We start from the raw sequence: 14541 nt of genomic DNA, 5'->3' as shown, positions 1-14541 counted from the left end.
ACGGGGTCTCACTGAGTTGCTTGGCACCTCAGTTTTGCTAAGGCTGACTTTGAACTCAGGATCCTCCTGCCTCAGCTTCCCAAGCTGCTGGGATTATAGGTGTGTGCCACCGCGCCTGGATGAAAGAAGGATTTTGATGTGAAATTGCCCAATTTTCAGATATGAACAACTCATTTAACAAGTATTTTTGCCTCTGCGAGGGACAAGTAAAATATGCATTTTTTCCTAGATTCAGCCAAAACCATGGACCTTGGTACATGGCCTTGGTGCATACTCCCTCTCTCCCTTCCCAAGTGTGGCAGAGTTGGAGACAGGATCAGTGAGACTTCAACTTTTCCTCAATGAGGTCTACCGTTCACTGCCATTCCCCTTCAATGAGTATTCTGAGCTTCTGAGACCTGGAGTCTGGGACATAGGCCTGGTGGCAGTTAAAGCCTTGGCCTGGTTCCTTTCCTGGAATCCCACACAGATGTGTTGCAGAGCTCAGTCATTGATTCTGGCAACTTAGACAAAGAGTGTGCTTCATGAAGCTCCCTCCGTCTTCCTTAGCCTTTTTTATGTGCCATGCATATTCAAGCACATGTCCAGGGAGGAAAGCCGAGATGTTCCCAGAACTGTAGTAAGCTTTCCTGCCACTGTGATGGCAAAGCCAGTGCCCACCAAGTATCTTCTAATCCTGAGACTCTGGGCCAAGTGCTGGACAAATAGATGAAAGACAGAGTCTTTGGTTCTGGGGATAGCTCAGTGGTAGAAGGCTTGCCTAGCCCGCACAAAATCCAGGCCTTCATCCCCAGCACTGGGAAAAAAAATTAAAGACAGGAAGGTTCCTCCTTCTTGAGGAGGTCACAGTGTGCCGGAGAAAGGCCAGGGTTTATCTTGGCATACTGCCACTTCAGTAGTGGGCGTTCCCCGTCAGGCCTGCTGCCAGGAGGCACATCTATCTGTACATGCCAGCTTGTGCCACACATTTTCAGGTGCAGGGTGTCACTAAGTTATCACAGCTGAGATGCAAATCACAGTACGACTTGCCTTATGACTTCCTGCCAGAAAGCACAAAGCCAAAAGTCAGACCCACATCTCTGACTCTAGAACTCTGTCCTAAATCCTTAATTGGGGGAGTGAGGTGATGACTATAATAGGAAGATGTGGGCCAGTAGGGTGGGCATTCTTGACTGGTCCAGGGGTGGGAGTGACATGGTCATGCAGGGAGTTGTGCATAACTAGAGGCTGCAGAACACAAAAGAAGAGACAGGCCTTGTCCGTAGGGCAGGAGGCTTGCGGGGAAGTACAGGAAGTACAGGAAGGCTTTAGGGAATGTGAGTTTCTTTGTGCACCACCTATCAGGGGTGGTAGGTGAGGTCTCTGGGGGTGAAACCGCATCTGTCATTGAAGTTATTGAATTGCCAGACCTTCGAAAGGACAGCTGCCGCCAAGCCCTTTGCCATGGTCAGTCCTCTGACCTTACTCAGTCACTATAAATAGGAGTCAGCAGTCTCTTCTCTTGATCTCAGAGAGAAGCAAGTTTTAAAAGTCTTTGAAGAGGATTTGCAAGCTGGCTGGGGTGGAATGGTGAGTTGCAGGTGCCCCCATAGATGGAGGTTCAGAAGGACACTGTCCTCTTTATTCTGCATCTCCTCACATGACACCAAGACTGTGAAGGGAATAGAAAATGTAATTGAGAAAAATAACCTGCAGATATAGTATATGATGTCAGGTCTTTTCTGAGTTCTAGTCACTAATTTATATTCTACCCTATTTAACATCTTGGGGACAGGAGTCCCTCCATCCAGATAAAGTGGGAGCAGATTTTCAATGGGCTGTCTCAGTACAAACACTCACAGGTGATTATACCAACAGCTGTTGTGGCCTAGCTTCTGTGAGGAGGGAGATCTGTACTGCCCTCAGTAGCTCTGCCTGTCCTGACCTTGAAGGTTGGGGGTTATATGATGAATCTTCAGAGAGCTTTATGTATTTTCCTAATTTCCTGTCTTGTGCACTTAAGCTACATGATCTTATCCTTACAGAACAGTAGCACCAGTGACTAAAGGAACAGAATGTTCTGGATGCCTGCTTCAGCTAGCCTAAAGCACATGGCTCTGCACAGCTATCTTGATTTGTTCAAGGCAACTCTGGGGACTCATCTGCTGCCCTAGATAACTGGCACCTTGGAACTGTTAGCCTTGTTCCTTGACTTTCCTGTCTCCCTGCATCAGGTTTTTCAAGGAAGGAAAATGAAATCCTTCCAATGTGTCATTTTCATTTCCATCTCTCTCTACACAAAACTATAATTTCCTCTTTTTGACTTTTCTAGGAAGCAAAGTAGAATTTAAATGATCCTTTTCCAGAAGGGTACCTCCCTACCTTTGGTTAAGTCTACATCCTTTGGTGGCACCTCAGTGTGTTGATCAGGACACTACAGAATGGGGTGAGGAAGCTAACGGGACCAAGGATCCTAATATTTGGGAAGGACTCAGTAAACTGGCTGAGCAGTTCTAGCCTCAGGAATGCTGGCGTCTGGTTTTGGGGTGTCCCCGTCCCCACCTTCAGTCCTGTGAGGACTTTGCTGTTCTGCTGGGAAGGAGCACAAGGGCAGGTGGGGCTGCTGCTGTGACCTGACCAGACTACCAGGGACAGGCAGAAGCAATGGCAGTGGCTCTTATGGGCCCTCTACATTTCTTCAAGTAAGCCAGTGAACAAACCAAGCAAGTCTCCAAAAGCTGTGCAGCATCTCTGACCTGGAAGTGCACTTCTATAGTCTGCCTGGCAACTCTCAGAGAAGTGAGGTGCAAGAGACGGGCAGCCCGGGCATGGCGAGTGAACAGGGCCAAAGGGGACCTGTGGGGTGCAGAAAGGGCTTGCACCGGGAGACAGGGGCAGAGCACCTTCTCCTTGACATCTCAGGCCCCTGAGTTCTAAAGGACACTGGGATTTTTTTCTCCCTTCCTGTTTTGAACCTTCTAGCTTTAAGGAAGCTTGACATACACTGCCCGAATTTTCTGACCTTGTCCCTTCTCAGCCTAGAAAGTGACAGCCCTCATTCCTCCTCCACTCCTTGCTGCATGGCTTCCAGAGATGGAATTGCCCTGTAGGGCAGGCCTGTCCCTTTCATGAATCACAGGGAGGCTCTTGGGCCTCTTAAGATTTGGTTGGGAGCCACGTGGGTGACACACTGGCTTCGGTATGATCAGTGAGAAACAAGGTGTCTTGTGGAGATCTGCTCCTGAGCATTTTTGGGGAACTAGACCTCAGGTGAGGACAGGCAATGCCCTGCCTTACACCTACTCACTTCAGTTTTCAGAACATTTTTAAATGGCAGCTTAGAAATATTAAAGTATTAAAAACAAGAAGTATTAGAACAGTACTTCCTAGTGCTTTTTGTTTACCCAGCACTGTAGGAAGTGATTGCCTACTTAAACTCGTTCAATCTCACAGTTCTCCCTGAAGTAGGCACTATTTTTATCTGCATCTTAAAGAGAGGAAAGCAAGACGCAAAGAGGTTATAACTTACCTGACATCATGGAACCAGTAAATGTGGGAAGTGAGAATTGAACACAGGAAGTCTGGCTCAAATCTGTTCCCGCGACCGCTGGGCTGCCTGCTTTTACAAAGCCATGAGTTTTCAGGGTACTGAACAATTAACGAGAACACGTTTGGTGGGCGGGGGAGCAATAAACATACCTTCCTCTCCTCCCTCATATCACCCTTTGCTTCCGTTCCCCCCACCACCATTTTGCTGCCTGAATCCCTCCCCTAGCCTAACAAGGCCTTTGAACCTTCCTCTTTCTTGCTTTTTTTTTTTTTTTTTTGGTGATGCTGGGAATTGAACCCAGGGCCTGTGCACGCGAGGCAGGCACACTCTACCCACTGAGCTATATCCCCAGCCTAACCTTCCTCTTTCTGCACTAGCATCATCTATTCATGACTCCTCCTGTGCTTTGCGCACCTTGCTCCCTCTGCCTTGAGCAGGTGCAAGCAGCCCCTCAGGCTCCAGGGTTCCTGGGTGGGCCTCCTCATTCCTTACAGAGTCCTTTGCCCTCATTTTTTACAGAACTGTGCAGGTCTCCTGTACAACTGTGTGACTGCAGATGAGCAGTTCCAGAAACAGGTTAGGTGGTGCTGGAACACAGCCTGTTGGACAGTGTTATAGCAGCTGGTCTTGCCTATCCTATCCCATTGGTACAGGTTCTCTGCATGATCATGAGGAACATCACTCAGCCTGGCTGAGCTTCCTCAGCCATGGAAATGGAGATGGCAATCCCAGGGTTATTCGTGGAAAGTTCTGAGCATAGTACTGATCATAAATCTGTCCACCCTTTGCCTTCCTCATTGCTTTGTGGATGTCTGCTGCATCTCTAGATGGGAGCCCTACATTGGACCCCAACAACTAGCCTCATGCTGGTCCATAGCACCTGCCAATACGTACACGTGAGGAAACAAACATACCCTCCGCACTGGATGAATTTGAATTGAATTGCATGGGGGAGGAATGGCTTTGGATATCCTCAGCTGTCAAGGTTCTTTTCTCTTCCCTTAGAATGTGCCAGAGTCTTCCATGCTGCAGGTGCTAAGCTGGTGCTCTGTGGCCGGAATGTAGAGGCCCTCGAAGAACTCACCAGAGAGCTCACTGCTTCTCATACCTCCCAGGTGAGCCCAGGGCATGTTTTCCAAGGGGAAGGGCTCTGGTAGCCCCCTTAGGAGACAGCAGGCCACTCTTGGGCTGCTGGACTGAAGAACATTTGTGTGGTCAAGCTGTACAGGGGAAGCAGTAGGACTCCAAGCAAAGGGGCCACAGCCTGAGGAGGGACTGTCTTCACGTCCCACATTGCCACCACTGACCAGGCTTGTGGATTGAGGAAGTTCCTTCTGTGGGAATGCTTTCCCAGCCTTTTACCTGGCTTGTCTCCACTCACCTGGTGGGGATTGATGATGATTTAAGATTTTCTAAATTGTTTTAAAATAACACACACACACCCTACATTTTGTTTATCCATCCATCTGTTGGTGAACTTGGGTTGTTTGTGCTTTTTTACTATTGTGAACAGTGCTGCTATGGATGTTGGTGTTAGAGTCCCTGCTTTCCATTTTTTTTTTTTTTTTTTGATGTATACCTAAGAGTGAAATTACTCAATGATATGGGTAGTTTTGTTTACTTTTGAAGGGCTGCCAAACTGGTCTCCAGAATAGCTGCACCATTTTACATTCCTGCCAGTAATGCACAGGGTCTGGTTTTCCACACTTGACATTTTTGGTGATATTGTTGGTGATGGTGGTTTTTAACTATACCCATCCTAGGAAGGGTGGGTTTTATAGTTTAAACTCTTACATTTAGGTCTTTACTCTATTTGAGTTATTTTTATATGTGATATTAGGTAAGGGTCTAATTTCATCCTTTCATGTGCATATCCAATTCTCCTAAAACCCATTTTTTGAAGTCTATTCTTTCTTCATTGAATGGTCTAGCACTGTTGTCAAAAATCATTTGGTCATGGTGGTACACACCTGCAATCCCAGCAACTTGGAAGGCTGAGGCAAATGAATTGTAAGTTCAAGGCCAGCCTCAGCAACTTTTTAGCAAGACCCTATTTCAAAATAAAAAATAAAAAGAGTTGAGGATGTAGCTCAGTCGAAAATGCTCCTGGGTTCAATCTCCAGTACTGGAAAAAAAAAATTGATCATATATTTAAAAGTGTATTTCTGAGTTCTTTATTCCATCCCATTGGCTGATATGCTTGTCCCTTGTCAATAATATGCTGTCTTAATTACTGTAGCTTTGTAATAAGTTTCAAAATCAGGAAGCGTGAGTGCTTTAACTATGTTCTTTTTCGGGATTCATTTGCTATTGAGGGACCATTGCAATCCCATGTGAATTCTAGGATTTTTTTTTTTTTTTTTCTGCAAAAGATGCCATTGGGGGCTGGGGTTGTGACCCAGGAGTAGGGCACTTGCCTAGCATGTGCAAGACCCTGGGTTCAATCCTCAGCACCACAAGAAAATAAATAAATAAGATAAAGGTATTGTGTCCAACTACAACTAAAAAATAAATATTAAAAAAAAAGCCACTGGGATTTTGATAAGAATTGCATTGAACTTATAGATCACTTTGGTAGTATTGTGAAATTAACAATATTGACTTCCAATCTATGAACATAGGATGTCTTTCCTTGTATTTGTGTCATTTTTAATTTTAGTCAGCAAATGTCTTCAGTGTGAAAATCTTACATTTCCTCGGTTAGATTCATTCCTCAGTATTTCCTAACATCTTTTGCTTTCCTAACATCCTTTTCACAATTTATTGTTCCTGTACGGAAACAGCTGATTTTTTTTGTTGTTGTTGTTGTTTTGATCTTGTACCCTGCAGCTTTGCTGAATTTTTTAGTTAGCTCTTAATAGCTTTCATGGGATTTGCTGCCATTTTCTATATATAGAATCATGTCATCTGCAAACAGAGATAGTTTTATCTCTTCTTTTCCAATATGGGGGACGTTTTCTTGTCTCGTTGCTCCAGTGAGGACTTTCCAGTGCAGTGTTGCACTTTACATCTGTTGGGATGCCCTCCACGTTGTGTTGCTTAGCTACTCATTTCTCTAGCACAGGACTTTATAGCATTCTTCACAGTTACAGAATTAATCTGTGCCTCAGAGGGACAGGTTGTTGGCTTCTGCTATGTCCTCATTACATGGTACATGTAAATATTATTTCATGAAGAAATGAGTCAAAGTGACTTAACCTGAGAAGAACAGGACCCCTCTGTGAGCCACTGAACGTATTAAAGTTGGATAGCACAAAGCAGCCAGGATAGCTAGGGTTAATAGCTTCTGTGGTTACCTGCTACAGCAGTCCACACATATGTGACCTGTCCTGGGGAGCTTACAACTGGGCTTCTGAAAGTAGGAGAAGCCCAGGTCATATCTCTTTGAGGTGCAGGCAACTTTAGTTCAAGATTAGAGTTGTCCAGGTCAGGGGTGACCACTGTAGGCAGGGTCACCCTGTAGGCCTCATCTCTTCGGAAAAGGACTGCTGCTGTAGCCCATGTTGTTTCGTGTCCATTATGTCACTCCCTGGACTCTGAAAAGCAGGGACACATAGCTATGGGGCCTGTCACTTATCAGGTATATTTGGTGTCTTGTGTTTGGCCAGAAGCAGACGCACAAGCCTTACACAGTGACCTTCGACCTCGCAGACACGGGGGCTACTGTTGCTGCAGCAGCTGAGATCCTGCAGTGCTTTGGCTATGTGGATGTACTCATCAATAATGCTGGGATCAGCTACCGAGGGACCATCACAGACACCACAGTGGATGTGGACAAGAGGGTCATGGAGACAAACTACTTTGGCCCTATTGCTCTAACAAAAGGTAACAGTCTTGGGTTTAAAGAGGAAAGAGTGTGATATGTTGGCATCTTTTTTGTTCTACTCAGTTCCTCTTGGGCTGCATGCCGCCTACCCCCATTTGCTGTTTTACCCTGCTGTGGGTGTGGTCACTGTAGTTTGAATGTTTGCTTTTTGCAGGTTTCTATTAGCATTCTCTCTGTGTTAGCCCTTTATCAGGGTCTTCTTCTAGCCACAGCCTCCTTGGCTAGCACTGCCTTGCTGTGGTGTCTGCAGATTCCTTTGTGGTGGGGATATTTTGATATCTAGCTAGACTTCAGTCCAGGGAACAGACTCCCCATAGGACAGGGAACTGTGCTGCCCATTGTGGGTGGTTACTCTGTCTGTGGACTTCCTCCTGCCTCTTTCCTCTGCTGCATGGCTCTGCATCCTGAGGAGCTGTCACCAGATGCCTTTGGAAGTGTCAGGCACAGTGACTGGAAGATGGTGTCTAAATTCCTGCCCTCTCCCCTCAGCACTCCTGCCCTCCATGATCAAGAGGAAGCAAGGCCACATCGTCACCATCAGCAGCATCCAGGGCAAAATCAGTATTCCTTTTCGATCAGCATGTGAGTTCCCCCCCAAAAAAAACCATTCTTGTTTTCTTATAAAAATAACACGTTTACCGTCCTGAAATCAGACATTGAAGAAATACCCTACATGGAACGTGAAGGAAGTTCATCAGAATGTGTTCTCTGGAGCCACATACCTGGGGTCAAATCCCAGCACTGCTTCTTACCCACTGTGTAACCTTGGGCAGGTGTCCCCACCTCTCTGGATTCATCTGTATTTGCACATAGGTACAAGTCCCAGCCCCAGTCTAAAGGAGCTGCTGTGAGTACAGTGTCTGGAGAGCTCTACCCTGGGCACTGCACACACTGCCTCTCTTACTGTGTTGTTTACTAGCGTCAGCCCACTGATAAGGTTATTTTATCACTTTGGAGCATTAGCCTCTAATTTTTTTCTACATGTAATTAAACAAAATTGGGATCATGCCAGTTGCAGTGGCACATGCCTGTAATCCCAGCAACTCTGGAGGCTGAGGCAGGAGGATTGCAAGTTCAAGGCCATCCTGGGCTTAAAATGAAAAGGGCTGGGGATGTAGCTCAGTGGTAGAGCACCCCTGGGTTCAATCCCCAGGACAAAAAAAGGGGGGAGGGGGAGGGGACCCCATCATGCATGCTCTTTTGGAGCTAGCTTGTCCCACCTGGATGTCTGACTTTCCATACCAGCACATGTGGATTTACCTTATCCTTTTAAGTGGGTTTATAGTAATATGTTGAGTGGATGGTTGAGGAGCTTTTCCCCTTTTCAGTCCTTTGAGTGATTTGCCACAGAGAACATCCTTGAATGTTCATATCTCTGGGCACTTAGAGGAGGGTTTTGATACGATGAATTCCAGGAAGCATAAATATTAGATAGGACCAAATAATTAAAACTGCCAAGTTGACTTCCAGTTCACAGGTTTCCCTCCATGCAGGAGAGGGTCTATACCACAGTCTAAGGTGTCATTTCTTCTGTCGCTCTGCCCTCACGTTGTACCAGCAAACACACAGAATGTAGTTGTTGGTGTTTGGGGTTTTTAAAAGACTTTAAAGGCCACTTCACAAACTGTCTCAGTAGCTCCTTTCTTTGCTTCATCTTCCGAAAGAAAAATATATGACTTGGGACAGCCTCACCCGTTCTTAGTCACTTCCCAAAGCCAGCCAGGGCCCAGCACAGCGAGGCCAGTGAAGGAGGCCTGGGCTGTGTCGGCAATTTGAAAACACAGTAATACTCTGCTTGATGATAAGATGGAGCAACCATTTGCACTAAAGATGGAACAGAATCATGTTCTTCCCCCCGAGGTCTTAATTCCAGCTACATCTTTTGGTTTTAGTTGTATGTGCTTGAATCAGTCACTTAACTTTTCTGACCCTCAGTTTCTTACCTATCAGTGTGACTTATAGTCATCATACATTTCACAGAGCTGGTACCAAGATGAAATGAGGCAACTAGAGATGTCCTGTGTAAACTGGAACAGTATTTGTTTCTATAGTTGTTATTTCTCTTTTTGCTAATATTCCATGTCAACCCTTAGAGCATACACAGGCAGTCACTTAAGGCTGCCAAAATGACCCCCCACCCCCAAACCACCATGTATAATCACAGATAATCATGCAAGTAAGGTAGAATGTCAATAGATAAATCAGGGTAAAAGATATACAGAGTTCTTTGTACTAAATTATTTCCACATTTTACTTTGATTACACCCCACTGATTTCTATTCTCTAATTGGCTTGCTGACTATAGTAGGTGTGCAAGAAGGGTTTGGATGCAGTTAGGTGACCAGACTGAATCTGGCTGTGCCTCCTGGGCAAGTGTGTCAGCTCAGCCTCCTCTCCCTTCTGCTGCTACCAGGAGAACCACATCAGGAGAAGCCATGAACTGTAACACTGCAGTGCAGAGGAGGGACAAAGTGATGGTGACAGTGTGACAGGAATGGGCTGCACAACAGGCTGAGAACCCATAGCCTAAGAGCGTGAGACCCAGTCACTGGTGTGGCTTCTGTCGTGGATGACCCACTCTTCCTGCCCTTGGGCCTTGGCTGCCCCCTGGAATTATTCACTCCCCTAATATCTACTCATCTAGCCCTGGAATCACTGCCCAAATACAGTCTAGCTGATTCCTGTGACACTTCCTTGCTTTTCTCCTTCTTGTTTACTTGGCCGAGAGAAGCCCTTTTTTATTAAGACTAAAAATGTTTAGGACCCAACTACAGGAAATTGATTTTCTGTGTTTCCCAAGAATATCACTGTAGGGTTACCCCCTCAGAGCACCTTCCATTAGATTGGGGAGCTGCTGCTGGGGAGCACAGGTGGCTCTGTCTCTTGCAGATGGTGCACTTTCTAGCTTCCAGTTGAAAGTTCCTGCCTAGTTTGCAAAGGGAAGTACATCAGAAGCAAGCTTGGACATCATACACGTGTGTGCAGGCAGGGATGCTCAGGGGTAGCGTGCTTAGCAGTGATGAAAACTGTAAGAGACCCATAAAGGTCCACTGATGGGGCCAGATCTGTCACCTGATGATCCCTTGGGGAGGATCAGGCAGCCAGAGCCATGTGATGGGTGGGTCTGCAGGGCCATCACAGAAAGTTACTTGCAGGAATAAAAGGAAGAGTATGAGCTCATTTCTGTAAAAGAAATGTAAGATCCCATCTTATATCTGTACCTGTACATAACAGATCCAAAAATAAATCCTAAGAAATGGCATTGGTCACCTCTGGGAACAAAATTAAAAAGCAGGACTTTTGCTTTTTTACTTTATGAGCATTAAGCTTTTGTTTAACTTGGAAAATTTTCAGACTTAAAGAAGAATTGTAAGAACAGCAGAAACATGTACCCTTCACCAAGATTCCCCAGTTAACATTTTCCCTTATTCTCTTATAAGTGAATTTACAATTATTTTTTCTCAGCCACGTGAGAATCTGGTGACAGATTCCCCTTTATGCCTAACCACTTAAGATTTCCTAACAACAAGGACATAGAGCACTTCTCAAATCAGGAAATGAATATTGCTATAAGGCTTAAATCTTACATTATAAAACCATGTTTTAAACAGAGAGTAAATGGAGTGAGTAGGTGGGCCTTTGGCCCTACCCACCTTGGCACACTCACTGCCTCTCTGCCCATGTTTGCAGATGCAGCCTCCAAGCATGCAACCCAGGCCTTCTTTGACTGTCTGCGTGCTGAGATGGAACAGGATGGGATCCAGGTGACTGTCATCAGTCCCGCCTACATCTATACCAACCTCTCTGTAAATGCCATTACCGCGGATGGGTCCAGATATGGAGGTAAGGCCTTGTTGCTCTTGTATGAAAAGCTATCGATCAGCCCTAGTGAAATGTGTAGCTCTTACCTACCCCAGTGATTGTTGTCATTTTTCATTTAGAATATGATTTTTAAAGCTGAAAAACTTGGCATGGTGTTGGCTGTAGGTACCGATTGTTATTTAATCTTCACTTACCACCAAGAACTGACCTCAGCCTGAGCATCACCACTAGAGCTTTCAGAACAGGAGGCCTAGAGGTAGAGGACTTAGTGGAATAGAAAGGAAGTCCCTAACCTGAATTGCCCCTAAACAGCCAGCTAACGTATTTCTAGATCCCAAGGCCCAAATAGTATTTTTTTTTTTTTTTTTTTTTTAGTGCAGGGGTGGGTACCCAGGATTGAACCCAGGGCGCTCGACCACTGAGCCACATTCCTAGCCCTATTTGGTATTTTATTTAGCGACAGGGTCTTAGTTGCTTAGCTCCTTGATGTTGCTGAGGCTGGCTTTGAACTCGCAATCCTCCTGCCTCAGCCTCCTGAACTGAGCAGAAAAGGATTACAGGCCAGTACCACTGCACCAGGCCCAAGAAGTATTTTCACTATCAAGACTAAGGGAATTAACTTTGGGGCAAGTGTGGGCGGCTTGACCTGAATGGTCCCTCCTCAGTATATTGGAGAAATGACTGGCTTCAGGAACAGTCTTCAGGGTAAGGCTGGGTACGGTGCAGTAATCTCCATCTTGCTTCAGTAGCACCGCGGCTGACCTGCAGTCACCATTTGTGGGCTGGGCAGCCCCCCACCAGCATGCAAGCCAGGCAGACAGCAGTCAGCTACTGCTTCTCAAGTTAGGCAGCCCATGAGTTCTAGAGCTGCTGAAGCCTGCCTGCCTGCCTGCCTGCCTGCCTGCACTCAGAACAGAACTGCCCATCTCTACAGTATGTTCCACTGTGTCTTGCCTCCCTGGCTGTGGTCTCTTGCAGGTCTGTGCTGCAGCATCTGCCAAGGACCTGCTGGGCTTGCACCCACCCCAGCCAAGTTTGAACCAAGACTACCCTGTCCTGGGTGGCAGCTGCTCTCTTCCTAAAGCAAATGTCTCTGTAGCACTTTACAATTAAGCAGTAATTAAAAACTTCCCATTCTTTCATTAACCACCGTGAGAACAGATACTGGTGAGGAAGCTCGGCAAACTGGATAGCTTCAGGAAGGTATCAGACTGGGTGTGCTAGTGGCCTGTGCCTGCTGACTGAGCCTACTCTGCTGGCAAAATGTCAGATCACTAGTAAAGAAGGGTTAGTAACCTTTACACTCCCAAACTACCCACAGCTGTCTTCTCCAACAGCTTAAAGTGAATGACAGGTTTCTTCCTGTCCCTCATCCAGCTAACGCGAAATTGGGAGTTGGGACACCTGTCTACTCTCTACTCAGCTGGTGGTACACGTATGGGTCAGAAGGCCCTCCCCACTTCAAGAGATGGTACCACAGTCTCCACTCATTTGTTGTTTCAAGAGCAAAAATGTCCAAGATCAGGAAGCTGCTGCTCAGGTGGGAGGGGCTTGCTCTATGAGACCCTTCCTTGGCCGGCCTTCTGCTTTTGTCATCAGACCACCAGGCAGATGGACTCACATTGGTTCCAATCACTGACGGGGGTCCCCAGTCTGTCTTGTCCCCATATTCCACCCATATCTCCCTTACCCTCACTTACTTACTTAGACACACAGAATGGTTCCTGTTTCCTCTGGATAGAACACCTTCAGGGACAGGGGCATGCCACCTGCTTCCTGGCAGACTCTGGGAACAGCTTCACAGTGGGGAGTGCAACAAGCTGACCTAATGGCTCCTGACAGCTCCAGTCCTCCAGAGAAGGTCCTCTGCTTTCTAGTTCATGTGTTGCTTTTCTTCTTTTAGCTGTTGACAAGAACACAGCCCAGGGCCGAAGCCCTGCAGAGGTGGCCCAAGATGTTCTTGCTGCTGTGGGGAAGAGGAAGAAAGATGTGATCGTGGCTGACTGGCTGCCTTCCTTGGCCGTTTATCTTCGAACTCTGGCTCCTGGGCTCTTCTTCAGCATCATGGCCTTCAGGGCCAGAAAGGAAAGAAAATCTAAGAATTCCTAATCCTGTCCAGAGCTAGCAGCTCCAACCAGTTTGAGCTAGGATGAGGAGCAACACTTCCCCAGGCTTGCCTGCTCTTCAAGGGACAGCTGTGCTTGAGACTTTAATGGCAATTTGCCCTCCAGGTGGAAAAGACTGAAGAAACTTTTCTCCTGCAGGTCTATGATACAGCCCCAGGCCATGAGCTTCTTCTTAGAGGTGAGGGATAAGCACTTAAGGAATGAATATGGAGATGGGTTTCAACTCTAAAAACATGAAATAAATGATAGGAATAGTAAGAGTCATAAACCTCAGTGACTAGAAGAACTGAAGCATGTCCTTTGAACTCCAGCCTTGATGACTCCTAGAAAACTGTCTTGGAGTCAGATGTTATAACATCACCTGACCCAGTTGTTCGAGTTTGACATATCCAAGACCACTTGACCCATTTGCTTTGGAGGGGACAACCACCAGCACTTGGGAGAGAAGGTGGTATTTTTAGGAAATCATTATTCATATCCCTTTCCAGGATCCTGTGATAGCCCATTTGATATAGAAAATGGTGGGCTACTTTGTGATGGGTTCTATGGCACATCCCAAGTGGCTTTAGCACCAAAAGGTATTCCCTATGTTCCTTCTCACTCTAACCACAGCCTTAGAGGATGCCAGGCATCATTCAAGCAGATGAATTTCCTAAAGAGGCAGCAACCAGAAGGGAGACCTCTACATGGCCCTAGACATCCTCTAGGTAAAGAAACCTTTGGAGACTGGCCTGGTGAGCAGAGCTGAAGCTGGAAGGAGTTCATTTGCTGATTATAGCCAGAGAGAAGGCCTGGGTCCACCTTTGATTTATTAAAAGTACATAGTTGAAGTTCTTGAGTGAGTCACTTCATTTAGGGAGAAGTTTTCCTATTAATGAGAATGAAGTTGAAATAGTAGGTCCACTGTAGACTTCCCCAAATTGGGATAAAAATCTCCTAGCATGTGATGTTGATGTCTGCACTGACCTAACTCTGGCTCTGTTCACCTTTTGTTGTAAACAGCTGCCTCTGATGGGAGCCTGGGGTTAGGGCTCTGGAGGATTTTAAGTTTCTTGGGAGTAGACGAACAAGTGGATGATTAGCTGGGGCCCTGGCTCACAGCACATCCTGGACATTCCAGAGCCTTGGGTAGAATGTGAATATACACAAGATGGGTGGTTCTTCGTCTTGCACAGGAATCACCACCCCATTCCTGACATCAGAGAGAGGGTTTCTTAGTGTCTGGGGATGCTGGGGCT

At 46.3% G+C, this 14541-nt stretch overlaps 1 protein-coding gene across 9 annotated transcripts in view; it reads left to right on the top strand.

Annotated features, from left to right (window-relative positions):
- Positions 1 to 14128, top strand: part of Dhrs7b (dehydrogenase/reductase 7B) — a 50671-nt gene extending 36543 nt beyond the window's left edge. For 8 of the 9 annotated variants that reach the window (XM_077800601.1, XM_026408694.2, XM_026408687.2 and 5 more), the window contains 5 exons: positions 4535 to 4644; positions 7138 to 7354; positions 7845 to 7937; positions 11046 to 11198; positions 13081 to 14128. In XM_077800601.1, coding sequence (XP_077656727.1) covers positions 4535 to 4644; positions 7138 to 7354; positions 7845 to 7937; positions 11046 to 11198; positions 13081 to 13286 — 779 coding nt within the window. In that variant the 3' untranslated portion in view covers positions 13287 to 14128. The remainder of the gene's footprint in view (positions 1 to 4534; positions 4645 to 7137; positions 7355 to 7844; positions 7938 to 11045; positions 11199 to 13080) is intronic. The other variant, XM_026408691.2, reaches the window with a different exon arrangement.
- Positions 14129 to 14541: the final 413 nt, after the last annotated feature.

The sequence above is a fragment of the Urocitellus parryii genome, chromosome 7 (assembly GCF_045843805.1).
Source record: "Urocitellus parryii isolate mUroPar1 chromosome 7, mUroPar1.hap1, whole genome shotgun sequence".
NCBI lineage: Eukaryota > Metazoa > Chordata > Mammalia > Rodentia > Sciuridae > Urocitellus > Urocitellus parryii.
Note: the sequence above shows the minus strand (reverse complement) of the source record. Positions and strands in the feature narration are given on the sequence as shown.